The following is a 19445-nucleotide window of genomic DNA, read 5'->3' on the forward strand; positions in this document are numbered from 1 at the left end:
GAAATGCTCCATAGGGTTGGAGGAGGCCCGATACCTGGGGTTTGTCATTGGGAGAGGGGTCCTGAAACCACAAATCAACAAAGTAGAGGCCATTCAGAACTGGCCCTGTCCCCTCACAACCAAGCAGGAGAGAGCATTTCTGGGATTAGTGCGGTATTATAGGCTACACTGTCAGCCCCATTAACCTACTGTTTAAAGAGAAAGAAGTCCATTATGGTTCGCTGGACTGACCAGTTAGAGGATGCTTTTGTGACGTTAAATGGGGTACTGTCTGGAACACCAGTTATAGTTACTCCAAACTTCACCAAGGAGTTCGTGGTGCAGACCAATGCATCAGAGGTGGGTCTGGGGGCTGTTCTGTCACAAGAGGTAAATGGGGAGGAACAGCCAGTATGTTATCTGAGCCGGAAACTATCGAAACTTTCCCCTGCCGAAAAGAGGTATAGAAAAGGGGAGAGAGAGTGCCTGGCCATTAAGTGGGCGTTAGAGTCGCTCTGCTACTATCTCCTGGAGAGAAATTTTTGTGTAGTGACTGACCATTCGCCTCTCACGTGGATGACCCAAGCCAAGGAGAGGAATGCTCGTTTCACTAGATGGTTTCTGTCACTACAAAACTTTAACTTCACGGTTGAACATTGGGCTGGTAAGCTACAGGGCAATGCGGATGCTCTCTCCAGGGTTCATTGTCTGTCATGTGTCCACCCCCACAGGGTTGAACAAAGGGGGGAGGTATGTGGTGAGGTACTAGATGGCAGGTACATTTCTCCGGGAAAAAAGCAATCCTGCTGGAGCTCTGGCTGGAGAAAGTAAAACTCTGGCCTGGAAGCATTCTGATTATCTGGGTTTGCGGGGCAACGCCCATCAAACACAGCTGCAGTAATTAGGGAGGCATAAGTTGCTCGGTGTTCAGTGTATATGGGTAGAGAAAGCTGGGGCTGGAAAGACAGTTCAGTGGGTCACCAGGGTTTCAAGAAGAAACTGCTATCTCACACTGCCGGGCAGTGTTTGTACGTGATAACTGCGGCATGACTGGCAACCTAGACGGGAAAGGGTGTGTTCCAGTCCTGTGGAACAAACAGGACTGAGGGAATGGACTTTCTTGGTTTTTTTTTCCCTTTTGAACTGCTGAATGTCACCGTAAGTGTGAATAAAGCCCTAACATTTTGCACTATACGCCTGTGTGAGCATCTTTACTGCATCCCAACCTGAGTAAATCGCTACAGCACATATAGTACTGTTGACATTCTCATGATTTTCACCTGTGTGATTATTTAGATTTTAATGATTTAAATTAAAGGTTACATTTTATAAAAAAGGGTTTTTATTTTAGATATTGCTGAACAAAACAACAATAATTTTCAGGCACTGCCTCTAAACCCCAAACTAGCAGCAGCCCCTGTTTGGCCATCATATCCCATGGCACATACTTTTGAGGCTCCTGTTTCTGTTGGTAATGATCCTGCTGCCATGTTTGATCCATTAAGCATGTGTGGTCCATCTAGCTGTAACTATTATACTTTCTAAAAGCAACATACCATTAAGTTTGTAGCACATTTCTTAAGATTTTAGACTATGTTTGGAGAAACCATTATTTTTGTTTTGAAAGATATTTATGTCAACAGTGTTAAAAATAAAAACTTTTACAGAGCAGCATTTTTAAAGATGGTTTTATATTTACCGTAACCTTTTGATAATGTTTGTATTGTTCACAAAACATATGAAAATATAAAATTTTAAAAATCCTTTCAGGCAGACAGCAGTACAGTAGCATCAATTGCCCCCTCCCATAGGGCTTTAAAAGAGCAGGGAGGTATGGTCCATGCAACACACTGGATATGGCCTGACATTTAAATGTTAACAATCAAAAGATGCATCACAGACAGGCATAGGCCTCTTCCTCACAAAAGCCTGGCACTACACCATTGCCTAGTCTGCACAGTCTGTGATTGGGGTGGCAAAGTCACAGGACATTCATAACTTGTTCATCTGTATGAATGTTAGGTGGTCTACATTTTGAGGGCACAGGCGGATGCACTTATCTGTAAATACACTACCAGCAGCGCTGAAGACACCTTCTGAGAGAACACTGACTACCGGGCAGGCCAAAACTTCATAGGCATGACTGGCGAGCTCAGGCCTCTCTTCCATTTTTGTAGACCAAAATGAAAAAGGATCCAAGTGTGATGCCCTGGCTGGGCCAGGTAGTCACAAATAGGCCTCTGCACAACACCTTTCCCTCACAGGTGACATCAGCCAACCTTAAAACCCTAGTCACCCCCCTCAGGGCTAGATGGACACACCAGGGTGCAGAACCAGGCGGTTGGAAGACGCCCACCAAGGAGTCTAGACAGCCCGGGGGCGAGAAAGTAAACAGTTCATTCAAGCAGTGGAGTTTTAGAGTTAAGTGAGAGTGGAGGTCAGGCCTGTGTGTCAGGCCTGAAGCAAACTGACAGGTGCCAGGGTAGGAGCCCTGGTGCCTTTGGCTAGGAGGCAGACGGCGGTCTCTGTCTGCAGGAGCCGGGAAGACGGCTTGGTGGAACCGAGGTGGACCGGGACAGGGTGGTGGCTCGCCGATACCGACCCGGAGAACCGACTCGGAAACCGATGCACACAGGGGGGTACTCAGACCCTGAAGCTGGGTCCAGAAGTGATTGTAACTGGTTAATTAACTGATTGAGGCCAGGACTAGAGGTCCTGTCCCACCCAAAGTCCCGATTGAAGGCAACAGCCCACCGAGGGTGATAACAGGCCATCACCAGGGCTCAGAGATCCCACGGGCCAGCGTCTGCGGGCAAGGGCTCTTTAGGCCACATCCAGCCGGGAGTGGACTCCTGAAGTTGCAAGCACAGGCAGTCCACCATCACAGAAAAGTGCAGGAGAAAGACAGAGACCACCAGCCAGGTGAGGGACCAGAACGCAGCCGGCTGCGGGCACCGACCACCATCACCTTGGTTTACCAGAGACTCATGTGTTTTCTTCATAGTGAGTACACCAGCACCCTGCGGTCACCCATCTCCCTGCACCAGCGAATCCCAACGGGTCCCGGGGCTACCATCCCTGCCCACTGAGGGGTTAACAACTTGCTGCACAACATCTCCCCTGGGTGCCCCGCAACTGCAGCGGAGGTGTCCAAACTCACCACATACCGTGGGTGGCATCACGAACCTAGTACGGCCCAGCCCATACATATACGTCTTACATCCACCACCCCCAAACCTTTTTCATTCGGAGTGTCTGCGGGATCCCCCGGGTCCGGAGACCCTCAAGCCACCCACCGGAAGGCCCGGACCCGAGCGGCGGCAGGCTGCCGGCACGGGGCGACACACAATCCCATCTTATGGCATCAATGTTGAGCTCTAGATAGTCTGCACCATCCTCTCCAGTCGTTCACTAAAGGGGACTTTACACGCTACGACATCGCTAATGCGAAGTCATTGGGGTCACGGAATTGGTGACGCACATCCGGCCGCATTAGCGATGCCGTTGCGTGTGACACCTATGAGCGATTTTGCATCCTCGCAAAAACGTGCAAAATCGCTCATCGGTGACATGGGGGTCCATTCTCAAAAATCGTTACTGCAGCAGTAACGAAGTTGTTCCTCGTTCCTGCGGCAGCACACATCGCTCTGTGTGACACCGCAGGAACGAGGAACCTCTCCTTACCTGCCTCCCGGCCGCTATGCAGAAGGAAGGAGGTGGGCGGGATGTTACGTCCCGCTAATCTCCTCCCCTCCGCTTCTATTGGGCGGCGGTTCAGTGACGCAGCTGTGACGTCGCTGTGACGCTCAACTAACCGCCCCCTTAGAAAGGAGGCAGTTCGCCGGTCACAGCGACGTCGCCTGGGCAGGTAAGTAATGTGACGGGTCTGGGCGATGTTGTGCGGCACGGGCAGCGATTTGCCCGTGTCACACAACAGATGGGGGCGGGTACCCACGCAAGCGATATCGGTACCAATATCGCAGCATGTAAAGCGGCCTTTAGTGTTAAACTTCTACTCTGTTCTGCTGGCGCATGCAATGGTGTAAAAAATGTGTGGCACAAATCACAGAAATTGTTTCTGGCACTTGAACTGCTGCTGCTAATGTATCGACATGATGTTCCCATGGTTGGAATTTTAGAACTTTGATTCACGCTGTGTGCCTCACTGCTGTCTAGTGGAAAAGTACTGTTAAGATGGTTTACAGCTTGTTTCGATACTTCAGCATCCACGCGTCTCTTTCCTGGGGTGGAACCATTTTGCTGAATTGACTCTTGTACCGTGGATTTAATAGAATGGCAATCCAGTTTTCAGCACGATTTCTAATACTAATGATACCGACGCTTCCATGTGTCAGACGCTTCCATATGGTCCAAGTCCATGTTGTGTTGGTAGTGGGGTAACGCTCAAGTTTGCCTCCTCCATAACCTCCCACCAACCACAGACGAGATGGGATCAATATCTTCTTCATCTCTGGAGTTTTCTGCATCCATCACCTCTTCTTCCACCAGTTGTTCCTTGGCTCCTGCACCTTCACTACCACTTTGTTACCATGAGACCGCCTCCATCGATGGGATCTCCCGCCCGTGACACCCACCTGTTCAATGACTGTCCTGACCTTACAGGAAATGGTATCCCTTCCTAATCCTCCTTTGCTTCCTCTTCTTTCTCTGGCACCCTCACCTCCTCCCGCAGACTATTCAAAGTGCGCTCCAACATGCAGATCAGCGGAATAGTGATGCTCATGATGGCATCAAAAGTGCTAACCATCTTTGTAGCCATTTCAAAAGAGTTCAGAAGGGTGCAGAGATTCTTTATCTGTGCCCCTTCTGCAGTCATGATTTACCCTACATTCGTAGTTTGTTGTCCAAGGGTAACCGTCATGGCATAGTGCACAAGGGCTTGATGCTGCTGCCACAGTCGCTGCAACATGTGCAAAGTGCAATTCCATCATGTCGACACATTACATATCAACTGGTTAACCGGTAGGCCAAAAATACTTTGTAGGGGGGGTGGGCGAACAGCGGAAGTCAGCACACACCGACCAACAACCAGGTTCAGGACGTGAGCCATTCAAGGCACATGTGTGATGTCGCCCAGGCGTAGGGTTGCTAGCAGGTTTGCACTATTGTTGCACACAACGAGGAGGACCAAAGATCTTTGTAGCGTTGAAAGTCGATTAGCCGCAGGTGCGAATGGAGGAAGTGAGCACAAAGCGACCATGCTTCTGCAGCAGCGCATCCAGGCCAGGATAGTGGGCCAGAAATTACTGTACAACCAGGTTGTAGATGTGTGCCATGCAAGTCACATGTGTGATGTCGCCCAGGAGTAGGATCACCAACAGTTTTGTATCATTATCGCACACTGCCTTCCCTGGCTCCAAGTTGAATGGAGACAGCCATTGATCAAACTCGGCCTGGATAGCGGTCCACAACTCTGCAGCTTAGTGATTGCGTTCTTCGATTCAGATTAATTTCAACACTTCCGGATTGCGTTGAGCCCTGGCTGACATGTACGGTGGTGGGGGGATTCTCTCTGCACACTATGAACACATGTTACATTAAGGGAGATGTTGAGGGTGCAGGTGGAAGCCCTAGAGGGGGTGGAGGAAGCAGAAGGGGAAGAAGTAGATCTAGAACTTTGTCCTGAAAGCCTTGGGGATTTCAACACTTGGGAAGCAGCCCCTTCCCCACCTTCCTCCGCAGCCACCAGAGTAACCCAGTGCCTAGTTAGCAAGATGTAACGCCCCTGGCCATGCTTGCTCATCTCGGTGTCAGTGCTGAAATGCACCCTTATGAGATACAGAATTTATCAAGGAAAAGGTAATCTTGGCTGCAATATGATGATGAAGTGCATGCACAGCCTTATTAGAGAAGTAATGGTGACTGGGCAACTGGTACTGGGGGACTGAAATGGATATCAGGTTGCAGAAACCCTCTGTATCCACCAGGCAGAAAGGTAGAATTTCCGTGGCCAACAGTTTTGATATGGTGAAGTTCAAGCACTTTGCTTTGCCATGTGTGGGAGGAAATGGTCTTTTACGTGACTAAAACTGTGGGAACGAGGGCTGGCTGCTGTGTTGAGAGAGGGTGGTTTAAAGTGTACATGACCGAGCAGTGGACTGGTAGACATGTGTAGTGATAGATGTAATGCTGGATTGAGAAATATGTGGTGTGCATGGTACCTCACATGGATCCAAAATACCAGGCACAATCCCTTCCATAACACCTGACTGTCCCTCACTCTCCCCCACTGTAGCAGGTACACAAGATGAAGTTCTGCGTAGGAGACCTATGTTACAATATTTTTGCCGGTGATACATGAGGAGGAAGAAGCAACAGATGATGTTGATTTGGTGGCCGGTGGTTGGTGAGTCACATTAGTCTGCATATTAGCATAGTGAGATTCCCACAGTAATAGATGTTTGTTGCGCATGTGCCAGGTCATGCATGTAGTTGTTACATTATTTGAATTTTTCCCTCTACTCAGCCGTTTACAACGTTGGCAGATAACGTAAGTTGGGTCATCTTTTGCGGTCTCAAAAAATGCCCAGGCTAGGCAACCCGTCCTGCAAACTGCAGACCCGCAACTGCTGCTGGCCACAGTCAGAGTTGTGGATGTGGATGCAGTGCTTCTCATGGTTGCATCACTCAGTGTTTGTACGAGACTAGCCACCGTAACATCCTCGGCTTCCTCCTCCTCCTCCTCGTCATCTGCTGAGCTACTGAGCTGCATGCCTCTTGGTTCACACCAAGTGGGATCTACAACTTTGTTGTCATGCTCTATGTTGTCCCACTCCTCCTCTTCCTGAGCTGACATCACAGCACAGTATGCGTGCGCCTCAGGTATCTGAGTCTCATCATCACCTTCACCCCCGGGGATTAACGTCAATTGATGACGGTCAGGATCCTGCTGGGACCCTACTTTGTCCGAGCCAGGATCCAACCCACAAAGATTTTGGGCATTGGCACAGATGCTTTCCTCCTTAAGAGTTTGGGAATCTTTGGAGCAAACCTCTGATGCACATGCAATACAATGTGTGAACAGCTCTGCAGACTCACCCATGTGTGGTTCCCCACAGTCAGATTGCCAGTTGGATATGTGTGATACAGGGGGAAACAAGTGTTAATGGGGTGGCACCTCTGAGTAATGAACTGTTTGTGATGTTTGAGGTGCAGGAAGAGGAGGAGAGGCCACTTGATGGAGCGTTTGCCATCCACTCTAGTACCTGCTGTTTATTAGTAGAGATGAGCGAACCCCCTGCAGTTCAGTTCACCAAACTGAACCAAACAAGGGGTTTGTCGATCCTTTATCAAACCGAACTTCGAACTTTTATCGAACCTTTCCAAACCCCATTAGATTCAATGGGAGGAGAAAAGTAAGGCATTGAAAACACGTTTGGAGGAGTCGAAAAAATTCAAAAACAGCAAAAATACATTTTACAGTCCAGCACCACTGTTTTGGCATAGCCATTAGCTTCTTAGACTATTAACAGAAGAAATATAGAGGTGGATGAGAGACGGGTGTAGGGCTGGTGCTCCCATACCCTGCCAGTACAGACAAGACACACCTTGCAGACCTATGTAATAGTCTCAACATTAAAAATCCTTCCAGGGACACAGCAGTACAGTAGAATCAATTACCCCCCTCCCAATAGGGCTTTAAAAGAGCAGGGAAAGACAGTCCATGCAACACACAGACCTGTGAGCCGGCATTAGAATTAGAAAAAGGAAGACATGCTACAGTGACCGGTCTAGGCCTCTTGGTGACAAAAGCCTGGCACTACCCACAAGACATAAGTTTCTGCATCACAGAGGTTACTACTCACACCAGCTTCATCCAGTCTGTTCAACTTGGATGGACTGAAGAGGAGACGAGGGAGGAGGAGATGGAAAGGTGTCCTCCAGGGAAGTTTTGCCTGTTTGGAGTCTGGCACACATGGCTAACTTTATGTCTTGCTGCCTTTACCATTACCCTCATGTTATACACATGTTGGCCAGCACTGATTACTGGTTGTTCACCTTTCCCAACCCACGCTACAAGGAGAAATTTCCATCTCTCCTTTCTGCTGTGGAGAAGACAAGTAAAATGGTGCAATATCAGAATGCCCTAGTCAAACAATTACTACAAAAATGCCCATCTGACAATGCTGGTGGCAGAGATCATAGTTTCTTGGGTAGCCAAGGAGGAGAGATGAGGGAGAAACACATCAGGTCCAAAAGAGGCAGAGAAACACTATTAAATGTCTGGAATAAGTTTCATTAGACCCTACCAGGACTCAGGCTCTGATGTACAGGGTAGTCTGACAAGGAGGGAAAAGTTTTGTAAAATGGTGTAGTAGTACCTAGCCGACTGTGCAAGCGTCCTCTGTGATTTAATACCATACAAATAATCCAGATTTTTATATTCATATGCATTTTATGCTAGCTCCATTTGATTCATATATTACAAAAGAACTGGGAGCAATTCCACATATTCATATTAAAATATCAAATTTTATTATAATTTAGTGACAAAAAGTGAAAAAGACATATATACACAAAAAGTTTTTTCTAAAAATGTAATGTTACAGTTGTACAACACACATGGTGCATTGGATGAATGCGTTTTAATATATTTAATTCATGACAGTTTTACAATAACGGTTCAAATATCATACACATTTTGTTTCATTTAGTGACTACACTCTAATGGGAGATGAACTATTTATTATGTTGTTATTAAGTTGGGCTGTATAAATAATTTTATCCTGATGGTAGCCGGCAGATATAGCTAACATTAGCCATGTGATAAGTGTAATCACATTTAAACAGTATGCATTTGTCTCTCTGAGAGGCTGCCGATTAATTTACTATCCTATCCCTGTAGTTGCTGTGATCAAATTTCAATGACTATTATAACCACAGGTTACCGATTCAGGATTAAAATGGCCATGTAAATCATTAGATAAAACAGTTTAATGCTGATAAGCATAAATTACAATGAGCCTGGTAATCTGCTGAAATCATTCAGCCTGGTTGTTAGCATACAGCCCGTCAGGATTAGATTAACCATGTAAATTACTAGATAAAGCAGCTTAATGCTGATAAGCATAAATTACAATGAGCCTGACAATCTGCTGAAATCATTCAGCCACATTATTAACATACAGCCCGTAGGTAGTCATTGTTAGTCATATCATTTACCCATTTGAGTGTAGCTGGATCAAATACGCATCCTCCAAACCCCTATGTACATTTCACAGATACTGCTTCCTCAGGGGGCTGTTAATTGTCGGTCTCCCCTCACCTTATATACCATATACACCTGATGGATGTCACCTGCGATCTGCTGTTGGCGCGTGCGCGCTGGTATTCACAGCCTCCAGCAGTGAAGCACCGCTCATCTGCGGTACTGGTGCACGTGCAGTGGTAAACAAACCAGTGCACGTGTCCAGACCTATAGACAGCAGCGCGACTCAGCAGGAGAGTGAAGGACAGCGGGTGATTTCTCTGTGCCGTACAACTATTGGGTATCCAAGCTGGACATGTGGCATGAACTGTCCCTCAATGCGTTGGAGATGCTGGTCTGTACTGCCACTAACATTTTGTCAAAGCAAGTTTTTAGTGCCACTGAGGTCATAACGGATAGGCACACCTGTCTGTCAGCTGAAAATGCTGACAGGCTGACCCTTATCAAAATGAACAAAGCCTAGATTGGCCCAGACTTCTCAACCCCACCGAGCGACAGTAGAGGACAATAAAGGAAATTCAGATGTTCTTTTTTTGTTGTATTCCCATGCACCTCTTATTACCCCAAAAAATGGTGCCATTTTGTATTCATAACATCTGACTTGCCAGAAGTTACATCACAAGCGCTCAATACAAGTCTGTGAAAGGCAGAGTGAAGCTGTCATAGAGATGTTTTGAAGAGTGACTTCTAGTGTGTTCGATGAAACACTGGAGCTGCCGCCATGTCACTGTGATGGTGGGATATGGGGGAGGTGTATCTTGCTGTACAGATTCCTATTTTAATCTTTGTTCACTGTCTTATTTGTACTGCTTCTGTGTACATTGTATTGTTTGTAAGTAATCACCCCCTATAGTGCAAGGTTATAGCCTCTTGAGGCGCTTCCGTCCCTGGGTGTGGGGGGGGGGGCATAGAGACCTTTCTGTTTATCTGGGGCAGTCAGTCTGTTTGAGAACTTGAAGGAAGAAGGATTGATCCTCTAGGAAAAGCTGGGACTTCTCAGAGAGATGAGGACATTTATACCACTATTGGACAATTTTACCCTCTGTTTTGTGGAATTTTTGATGGACATTTTGGATTGCGTGGAATAAATGCTCTTTGGATTATACCACCATCTCTCGCTCTGTTGATCGTGTGATATGTGAGAAGGACCCCGTGACAGTCACTATTTGCCGCAGACCGACCAGAGCACCGCTGGAAAAACATAATGGCGATGGAAGGTGAATATTACACTAGGGGCAGGGGAATTGTATTTAAAGTACCACTAAAATGCTGTAGTAGTGCCTTAAAAAAAAATAAGTCCTAAATATAAGTAGGTATTGTGCTCTATTGACATAAAGACACCAAAATATGGAGGGAAAGAAGAAATATTTTAATTATCCTAATCAGAAAAATATATATTATTTCAGCTCCAACAGGTAGAATATTGGTAGAGCTCTCTGGCAGTGAAATCATTACGCTTAATTTTCTTACAATCTGGTAAAACGATTTAAGGGCTCATTCACATGACCGTTCTGTCTGTTCTAGTCAGTTCCTGTTTTTTTGCGGACCCACGGACAGGACCATCTTTTCAATGTCTTTTGTGTAGGATCGGATGGTAAACGGTAGCACTTCCGTATGCATCCGATCCTACAAAAAAACACATCGGATGCCGTATGTCCGCTCCATTATTATGGAACATATCCTATTCTGTTCCGTAATAACGGACCGTGACTTAATACAAGTCAATGGGCCCGCAAAATCCCTGGAAGCCGCACGGAAGCATTTCCATGTGACCTCCGTCGGGAGCCCCTGCAGTCTGTGTCCCGCTACCGCACTGCAGTGTGTCAGTGTCTGCCCGCACTGCAGTGTCAGCAGCTTCTCACTCTCCAGTGCGGGCAGCCGCAGGGATGACGAGCGCTGATGTCAGGAGGTTAGATGAGATCATTACTTGCTGTGACGATTTCCTGTACTCCTGACGTCAGCGCTGTCACTGCCTTCTATGCCCGCCGTGTTTTCACGTCACGTCTCGCGGGCGGCCCGAGACTGTCACTAGCGGTGACATCACGGGCTCCCGCGATACTGCTGAGAACGCAGAGGGCATAGAAGTCAGTGTCAGCGTTGACGTCAGGAGTGCAGGAGATCGTGACAGCAGGTAATGATCTCATGTAACCTCCTCACAGCAGCGCTTGTCATCCCCTGCAGTGATCTGGGCTGACCTGTTGATGTTAGCTCAGGTCACTGTACTGCTCTCCCAGCCAATGGGGAACATTCTGTTCTTCATTGACTGGGACAATGACTATGGTATGGATCGTCGTGGGACCCCCTTATTGGATTACGCCGGACCCGGATTTGATTGTTCTTTTAGATAAATTGTTGAAAGAGGGAATGTTTTGGGGAGTGTTTTTTCAAATAAAACTTGTTGTCTATTTTTTTTAATTACTGACTGGGTTAGTGATGTCGGGTATCTGATAGACTCCGTGACATCACTAACCCCAGGGTTTGATGCCAGGTGACACTACACATCTGGCATCAACCCCATATTCTACCCAGTTTGCCACCGCACCAGGGCAATGGGATAAGTTAGGGCAAAGCGCCAGGATTGACACATTTAATGGATGCGCCACTTCTGGGGCGGCTGTGGCCTGCTATTTTTAGGCTGGGGAGTGTCCAATAACGGTGGACCCCCCTAGTCTGAGAATACCAGACCACAGCTGTCCGCTTTACCTTGGCTGGTGATCCAATTTGGGGGGGCCCCATGTTTTTTTTTTAAATTATTTATTTAATGTAAAATAACAGCGTGGGGTGCCCTCTGCTTTGGATTACCAGCCAAGGTGAAGCTGCCAGCTGTGGTCTGAAGGCTGCAGCTGTCTGCTTTACCCTAGCTGGCTAGAAAATATAGGGGGGGACCCCACGTCGGGGTTTTTTGCTAAATACAAGGCTAAGCACTCTTCAGTGCAACATGAAAGTCACTAAAGGTTACCAGCTTAGAATATGCAGGGGGGTAGGACAGTTAACAGACAGTTAAGCTGGAAGTGAGAGGAGTGAAGTGGTAGTGGACCAGGGCAGGGTTGTAGCCTGCCGGTGCCGACAGCGGGACGGAAGCACAATGCGGGGGATAGGGCGTCTGCAAGTGCCTGTTAAAATCCCAAGGGTCAGATCTCGCAGGCCACATCTCCCACAGAAAAGTCACCGGGAGTGGACTTTCCCTGTTTCATGCGGACTAGTCAACACACAAGACAGCAACACAGAAGTGCAGGAGGAAGGGCCCCTGTCCTGTCTACCGGTGTGCGGGACCCGAGTACACCCCTCTGGAGGCTACCGGTTTCCGGCACTTGGTTTACTATTTGGACTCTGTGTGATTTATTTAAAATAGTGAGTACACGGGTATCATTGGTCCAGCCCTGCAGACTGCGTCCCAGCACTCCACCTACACCTGGGCTCTAGGACAACATCTCCCCTACCTGTGGAGGGGATACCATCCTGCTGCCCCACTCAATCAGTCCCGGGCACCCCATACCAAGGCAGCGTTGGTGTCACCAACAATCACCGCAACCCACGGGTGGCGTCACTGACAAACTCTCCCCTGTAAATAACCCCCCTTTTCTCAGTTGTGGGCGACGAACTGCTGCGCGAGCCCGGGTCTGGCTTTCACTCGAGCCACAGCAACTGCCCGGATCCGAGCGTCTCGAGTAGCCCCTACCGTGGTCTGTCCCCCGCCCGCAACAGATCCTGCAGAGATCCATTGCGAAATATGTTCTGCAAACACAATTTTTTTGTCCATTTTTAAATAAAAAAATGTATGCGACAGACATCAGTTAACAGTGGAGTCTATGGAGAATGGATCCATTCATGGATTGTTATTTAGTCATCCATTTTTATTGCATTTGTAACTGATCCGTTTTTTTCTTACGGGATCTGTTGTAAATGCAAGATAAATAGCAATCCAAAATTGGACCCGTTCTCCATAGACTCCCATGTTAAATAAATGGATCCTGCAGAAATCATTTTGCCAACGCATCTCTGCAGGATTTATACTAAGGGCACGCTCACACGAGCGTTGAAATCGGACAAGTGCAATGTGATAAAAACTCGCATTGCACTCTTACCAATGTTAGTCAATGAGGGAGAGCAATTGGTCAGCTTTTCTCGTATCCAGATGCTGGATGCAAGAAAAGTCACAACATGCTGCGATTTTCTGCGAGAGCCGTGTCACTTACACCCATTCAAGTGAATGGGTGCGAGAGAAACATCGGACTGCACTCGGATGTTATCTCAGTGCAGTGCGATATATACACAAGCTGACAATGGAGGAGATGGGGGGATTAACCCCTTCCTCTCCTCCGCAGCGCCCGCCCTCAGCTTCACAGCTGTGACCAGATCGCAAGATTGGGTTACAGTTGCATGACACTCGGCTTATGCTCGCAGCAGAGCCTGAGCCGGGGGTCATTGGCATATTGCATTTACTGCTCTCACATCGGATGCCATACTCTAATGCGTCTGCAGCCTAACAGATGATTACAGGACATTTGAACTCAGCCTAAATCTGGTATTGCTGTAATCGCACCACAGACTAAATCCAGCCTATCAAAAATACCACACAGTGAACTGTGCAAAAATAAAAATAAGATATTTTCCTGTACTGCTGTCTATTTCTTAATTCTGCCTCCCAAAAATTGGAATAAGACTCTGCTGACATTTATCCTGCCCTCTCCATTGAGCACTTAGATTGTGGATTCCGTGTAAATTTCAAAAAATGTGATTCAGACAAGATTCCAGTTGGAACCATTCATTCTAATCAGGCATATGTAGACAATTTGGACTCTATCTGGTCTCTGTTTCAGCAGTGTCCCATCATTTTAGGCACCTTTTTAGTGCACAAATGTGAACAAGCACAGCTTTATGCTTGCCTAAAAAATATGGACACCAGCGAACCGGAGTCCAAATTGTTTCCATCTGCCTCATTAGAGTCAGGTGTTCCACAGGGTGTTTTGTCTGAACCACATATTTGGGGGATTTACACGGAAACTCTGACTTAAGTGCTCAGCGCAGAGCACAAGATTATGATTTAGACTTTATACTGAAAGCAATCTAAAAATGTTCTGTACCCCAAAATGTTTCCAATAAAACCCCTAACTTATCCTGCACAAATCCAGCCCCCACTCAGATTCATCATCTGTCACTGGAAATATAAAGTGGTCCCTCATTACTGATAGAACAAAGACTCTGGAAAAGTGACAGCTCCCACCACCCAAATAAAATGTAGTGATGTCTGCGCTCCCAAATGTAAATGCCCCTCTTTCTCATCCTCCTTGTGCCTAAATTGCAGTAAGTGGCTCCATGTATGCAACTATTGTAGTGCAGAGAGCACACGTAACAATTTACAGGGTGTGTATATCATGAAGCACAAGCTGGGCACAATGTATGTAGGCACTACAATATATGGGGGCACAATGTTTGGGCACTAACCTGGCATATTTGTAATTCTTCAGAAAAAGAGCGTGGCGTGGATGCTAGAAAATAGTCACTGCAGCCATGAATAAAAAATCTGCTCGGGGAGATCGCGCTCGGATCCGGTGCCTTCTCCTCGGTGGCTCGAGTGGGCCGGACCTGGGGCTCAAGCAGCGCTCCTCGCCCACGAGTGAAAAGGGGAATTGGATTTTCGGGATATATAGAGTTCGTGACACCACCCACGGGTTGTGGTGATGGTGGGCACCACCGCTGCTGGTGCCGGGGTTCCCGGGATCGATGGTGGGGAGCAGCTAGGTGTTGACCCCTCCGTGGGTAGGGGCTGTTGGTCCCGGGGCCCGGTAGGAGGGAGGGTTCCGTAGGATGGGTTTGCAGGGTGCAGTGTTGCGGTGCAGCGCAGCGCGATGCCAGATAGCACAGGTGTACTCACTCAGACACAGATGGACAGAATCTCTGGTAATCCAAACGGCTGGATGGACGGGGCCCGCAGCCGGCTGCAGTGTTCTCCCTGCATGGGTTGATGGTGGCTGTCGTTTCCCTGCACCTGTGTTTTGTATCTTGACTCCAATGCCTGGGCACCGGTAGTCCACTCCCCGGCGTATACGTGTCGGAGGAGCCCGTTTGCCCGCAGACGCTGGCCCTATGGATCTCTGGCCATTGGCGGTGGCGCTTATCCGGAACGGTTGGGCTGTTGCTTTCAATCGGGTTGGGTGGGAATGAACACCTGAGGTCCAGACCACAATCAGTAAATTTGACTAAAGGTCAGCTTCAAGCCTAGTCTGAGTACCCTGCCTGGTGCTTGGCTCCAATCGGCTCCCTGGTTCGGTACCGGCGGGCCACCGCCCGATCCCGTTCCTACGGTTCCGCTGACCGTCACCAACTCCTGCAGATGGCCACCACCGTCTGCCTACCTTGCTGGAAGTGCCTGGGCTCCAACCCAGACACCAACAGTTTCACTCCTCACTATCTACTGACCACAACTGGACTGACAACTGTGTTTTCCGGCCTCCAGGCCTGTGAACTCCTCGGTGGGCGGGGTCAACTGCCTGGCTCCGCCCCACCTGGTGTAGACATCAACCCTGGAGGGTGGCAACAAGGATTTAATGTGTGACTGGTGTGACCTGTCCAGGGAAGGGGGGGTGTATGATGTTGTGTCTGTGACTACCTGGCTAGGCCAGGGCATCACAGGAGTAAAGCTTAGTCTTCTAACAATGTATATAATAACTGTATATTTATTACATAAAGTAATTTTATTGTCTTTTCTAGGATCCCCAATGGAAGAAATCCACAATAAAATTTGTCTCACAGGCTCCTAAAAAGATATGCAAAGAAAATATTAAGTCAAATATTGAATCGTAGCTGCAACATCTTCTCTTCTCTGTCACCAAAGCAAATTCTTGACATATGATACGATTTGGAAACTGCAATAAACACCACTGATAATGTGATCATATGACTAGGCAGGAACTCTGCCAACACTTTCATAACTTTGTTAGCTTTAAATAAACTAAGTAGATTCATATAACAATTCTTTTTTTCTTGCATATTTGCTTTACCATAAAAAAGGAATCAATATTATGCAAATGTAATTATTTACAAGGCTGTACACATTTTTTTTCCAAAAAATGGCAGAATTTAAATTTGTGATGAAGCTTTTGCCAGGCTTGGAGTGTTGTGCTCTCTGGATGGACTTAAGGCTACTTTACACGCTGCGATATCGGTCCCGATATCGCTAGTGTGGGTACCCGCCCCCATCTGTTGTGCGACACGGGCAAATCGCTGCCCGTGTTGCACAACATCGCCCAGACCCGTCACACATACTTACCCGCCCGGCGGCGTCGCTGTGACCGGCGAACCGCCTCCTTTCTAAGGGGGCGGTTCGTTCAGCGTCACAGCGACGTCACAGCTGCGTCACTGATCCGTCGCCCAATAGAAGTGGAGGGGCGGAGATGAGCGGGAGGTAACATCCGCTCACCTCCTTCCTTCCGCATTGTGGCCAGGAGGCAGGTAGGGGAGCTTCCTCGTTCCTGCGGTGTCACACGGAGCGATGTGTGCTGCCACAGGAGCGACAAACAACTTTGTTACTGCTGCAGTAACGATAATCGAGAATGGACCCCCATATCACCGATGAGCGATTTTGCACGTTTTTGCAATGATGCAAAATCGCTCATCGGTGTCACACGCAACAACATCACTAATGCGGCCGTATGTGCGTCACAAAATTCGTGACCCCAACGACTCCGCATTATCGATGTCGTAGCGTGTAAAGCCCCCTTTAGCCTAATTTTCATGTCTTCTTCTACAACAGGATGAGAAGAAAGTTCTTCGCCTCCTCTTCTCACCAAACTATAGTCGTTGCACCCTCCATTGTGCCAGCAAAGAGCAATAGTAGTAGTCAGCAAGTTTTCTCTCCCATTTGTATAATGTATCAAAATAAATGAAAGTGATAAAGGCCATGTAAAGAGGGCATTTAGACCACCTTCACACTTTCATGTTTCCAGTACATGTGGTGTCCATTTTCACACATACTGGAGACACATTCACAGTCATACTAATTCAATTAATGGGTAGATTCACACCTTTGTGTTTTTACACAGACTGTGTCCATGTGAATCATGTGCGTGTCCTTGTGATCCACACGGACTCATGTCAATTTTATACCGGCAGCACAGATGTAACACGTACAGCACACAGATGACATCTGTGTGACATCCATGTGACTCGTACCGGAAAAAACACATGACAATGAAATGAATCGGTTTTTATGAGTTAAAGATGTTCAAAGATAGATAGATTGATAGATGAATGGATAGATAGATAAAAAGAGAAGGCAGTACTCCAAAATAAACAAGAAAAATGTACTTTATTGCCATTTAAATCTATTTAGAGGCCTTTGCACCCACCATATTACTTTTTTTTGCTATTCCAGTTTTAAACTAGATAGATAAATAGATAGATAAATATTAGATACAAAGCTTGTACAGCTATTTAGCCAAGTCAATAAATTATAACATGAAAAAAATGGCGTGTGATACACCCATTTGGATTTTACAGACCCAGTGACTTTTATTGAATTGGTTCATAATTGCGCAACAGAATAGCACATGTTCCATATTAACGGAACGGTCATACATCATCCGATTATTACTTATTTTGCATGTTGTCAACTTAACTTGTAAAAATTGTATTTCACTTTACGTTATAAAAATCAATAAAGTATACATACGTCATCTGATGTGTTCTTTGTAGGAACTGATGGCACATTGAAGTGCTTCCATTTGCCATCTGATCCTACACAGAACACATTGAAAAGATGGTTCTGTCAGTAGGACCACAAAACAAAAAGAAACTGACCAGGACAAACGGAAGTCATCTGAAGGATCCCTCACCAGGATGGCTTCCTTCTGTGAGTAGTGATGGATGCAGCATATCACGTCGCGCGGGCAGTCTGAGTCCGAGAGTCGGGGGCCTAAGGCCATATAGGCTCAGTCCAATTTGACTTCCCTGTCCAGAGGTACCCCCAATATTTTAATAAAAGAAAAAAATATATGGAAAAGCCAGCTTACCATTGTTGATATTTCACCTTGTATGGAATAGTTCATTAAACAGCTCTGCGACAGACCAACAGGCAGGAGTGCATGCCTCTATCCAGATAGAGGATAAAAACCATATCCAGTGAGCCAACGAGTATAAAAAAAATACTTGATACTTTATTTAGAAAAAAATATTTTTAAAAATTATTGGAAAGCGTTACCATACAGGCAGTAAAAGGTGTGAGGGATTATAGGAATTATATTTCATCACTCTTGCCTTTTTCTGCCTGTATGGTAACTATTTCCAATTTTTTTTCTAAATAAAGAACCAAGTATTTTTTTTATACTCATTGGCTCGCTGGATATGGTTCTTTTTCAATACTTTATTAAAGATGCGTTGGAAAACATGAGGTAGGTCTCTGGAGTTAATCTCTTCCGGCAGTCCCCATATACTGAGATTGTTACGACAACCTCTGTTTTCTGCATCATCCAAGGCTTCATTCAGGTAATGTATTTGTTGTGAATAAGTCTCTAAAATGCTTTGTTGGGACTGGAGCTTAGTATCCATAGATTGGAGTTTGTTTTCATGGACTTGGACCTGTGAGTCGAGTGTCTGGACATTAGTGAAAAAACACAAAGTAAAGGGAGGGCACAACAAAAATAAATATGGGAATCTGAACCCAAAGCACATCCAGTAAAGTTTAGCACATGAAAGAGAACGAAGAAAAGTGGGATGTGCATGTATTCGGATCACCCAAATGAAACAAAAATGAAATAACAATATGAATCAATTTTATTAATGCAAAAAGGACAAACAATTCTGACAACTATTAAAAACATTTAAACAAGCCGAAAGCATACATAAAAAACCAACACATGGTTTGTACCGTGATCAGTACTTTAACCAAACCCAAACCCCTATGGAATAATAAACAAGGCTTGCATGCTTAAACCCATGAAAAATAACCAAGGGAACGTCAATTATACACAAGTAAGCAAAATCAATAGGCAGCTAGCCAAGAGTCAATCTGAAAAGAGATGTAAATAAATAAATAGTATGTAGCACAAAAGCATAGATAGAGTGCAATAACATGCAATTCTCCTAAACAGCATAACAGACAGATAACCAAGATAAAGCAGGTTTGCAAGATCCTGGGACACAGCAATAAACAGATATAATGAAAAGAAGCAAACCTACAGCTGACCCATGTGTAGTGCAAGCAAGGTATACGGGGGGTGGGAGAAGTGGACCTGAGGAA

The 19445-nt window shown here is 46.4% G+C and overlaps 1 protein-coding gene across 1 annotated transcript in view; it reads left to right on the forward strand.

Annotated features, from left to right (window-relative positions):
• The window catches only part of LOC142302343 (ranaspumin-like), a 190348-nt gene extending 174179 nt beyond the window's left edge, over positions 1 to 16169 (forward strand). Inside the window, exon 12 of the mRNA XM_075343404.1 lies at positions 15920 to 16169. Coding sequence (XP_075199519.1) covers positions 15920 to 16012 — 93 coding nt within the window. The 3' untranslated portion in view covers positions 16013 to 16169. The remainder of the gene's footprint in view (positions 1 to 15919) is intronic.
• Positions 16170 to 19445: the final 3276 nt, after the last annotated feature.

This window comes from Anomaloglossus baeobatrachus, chromosome 4 (assembly GCF_048569485.1).
Source record: "Anomaloglossus baeobatrachus isolate aAnoBae1 chromosome 4, aAnoBae1.hap1, whole genome shotgun sequence".
Lineage (NCBI taxonomy): Eukaryota > Metazoa > Chordata > Amphibia > Anura > Aromobatidae > Anomaloglossus > Anomaloglossus baeobatrachus.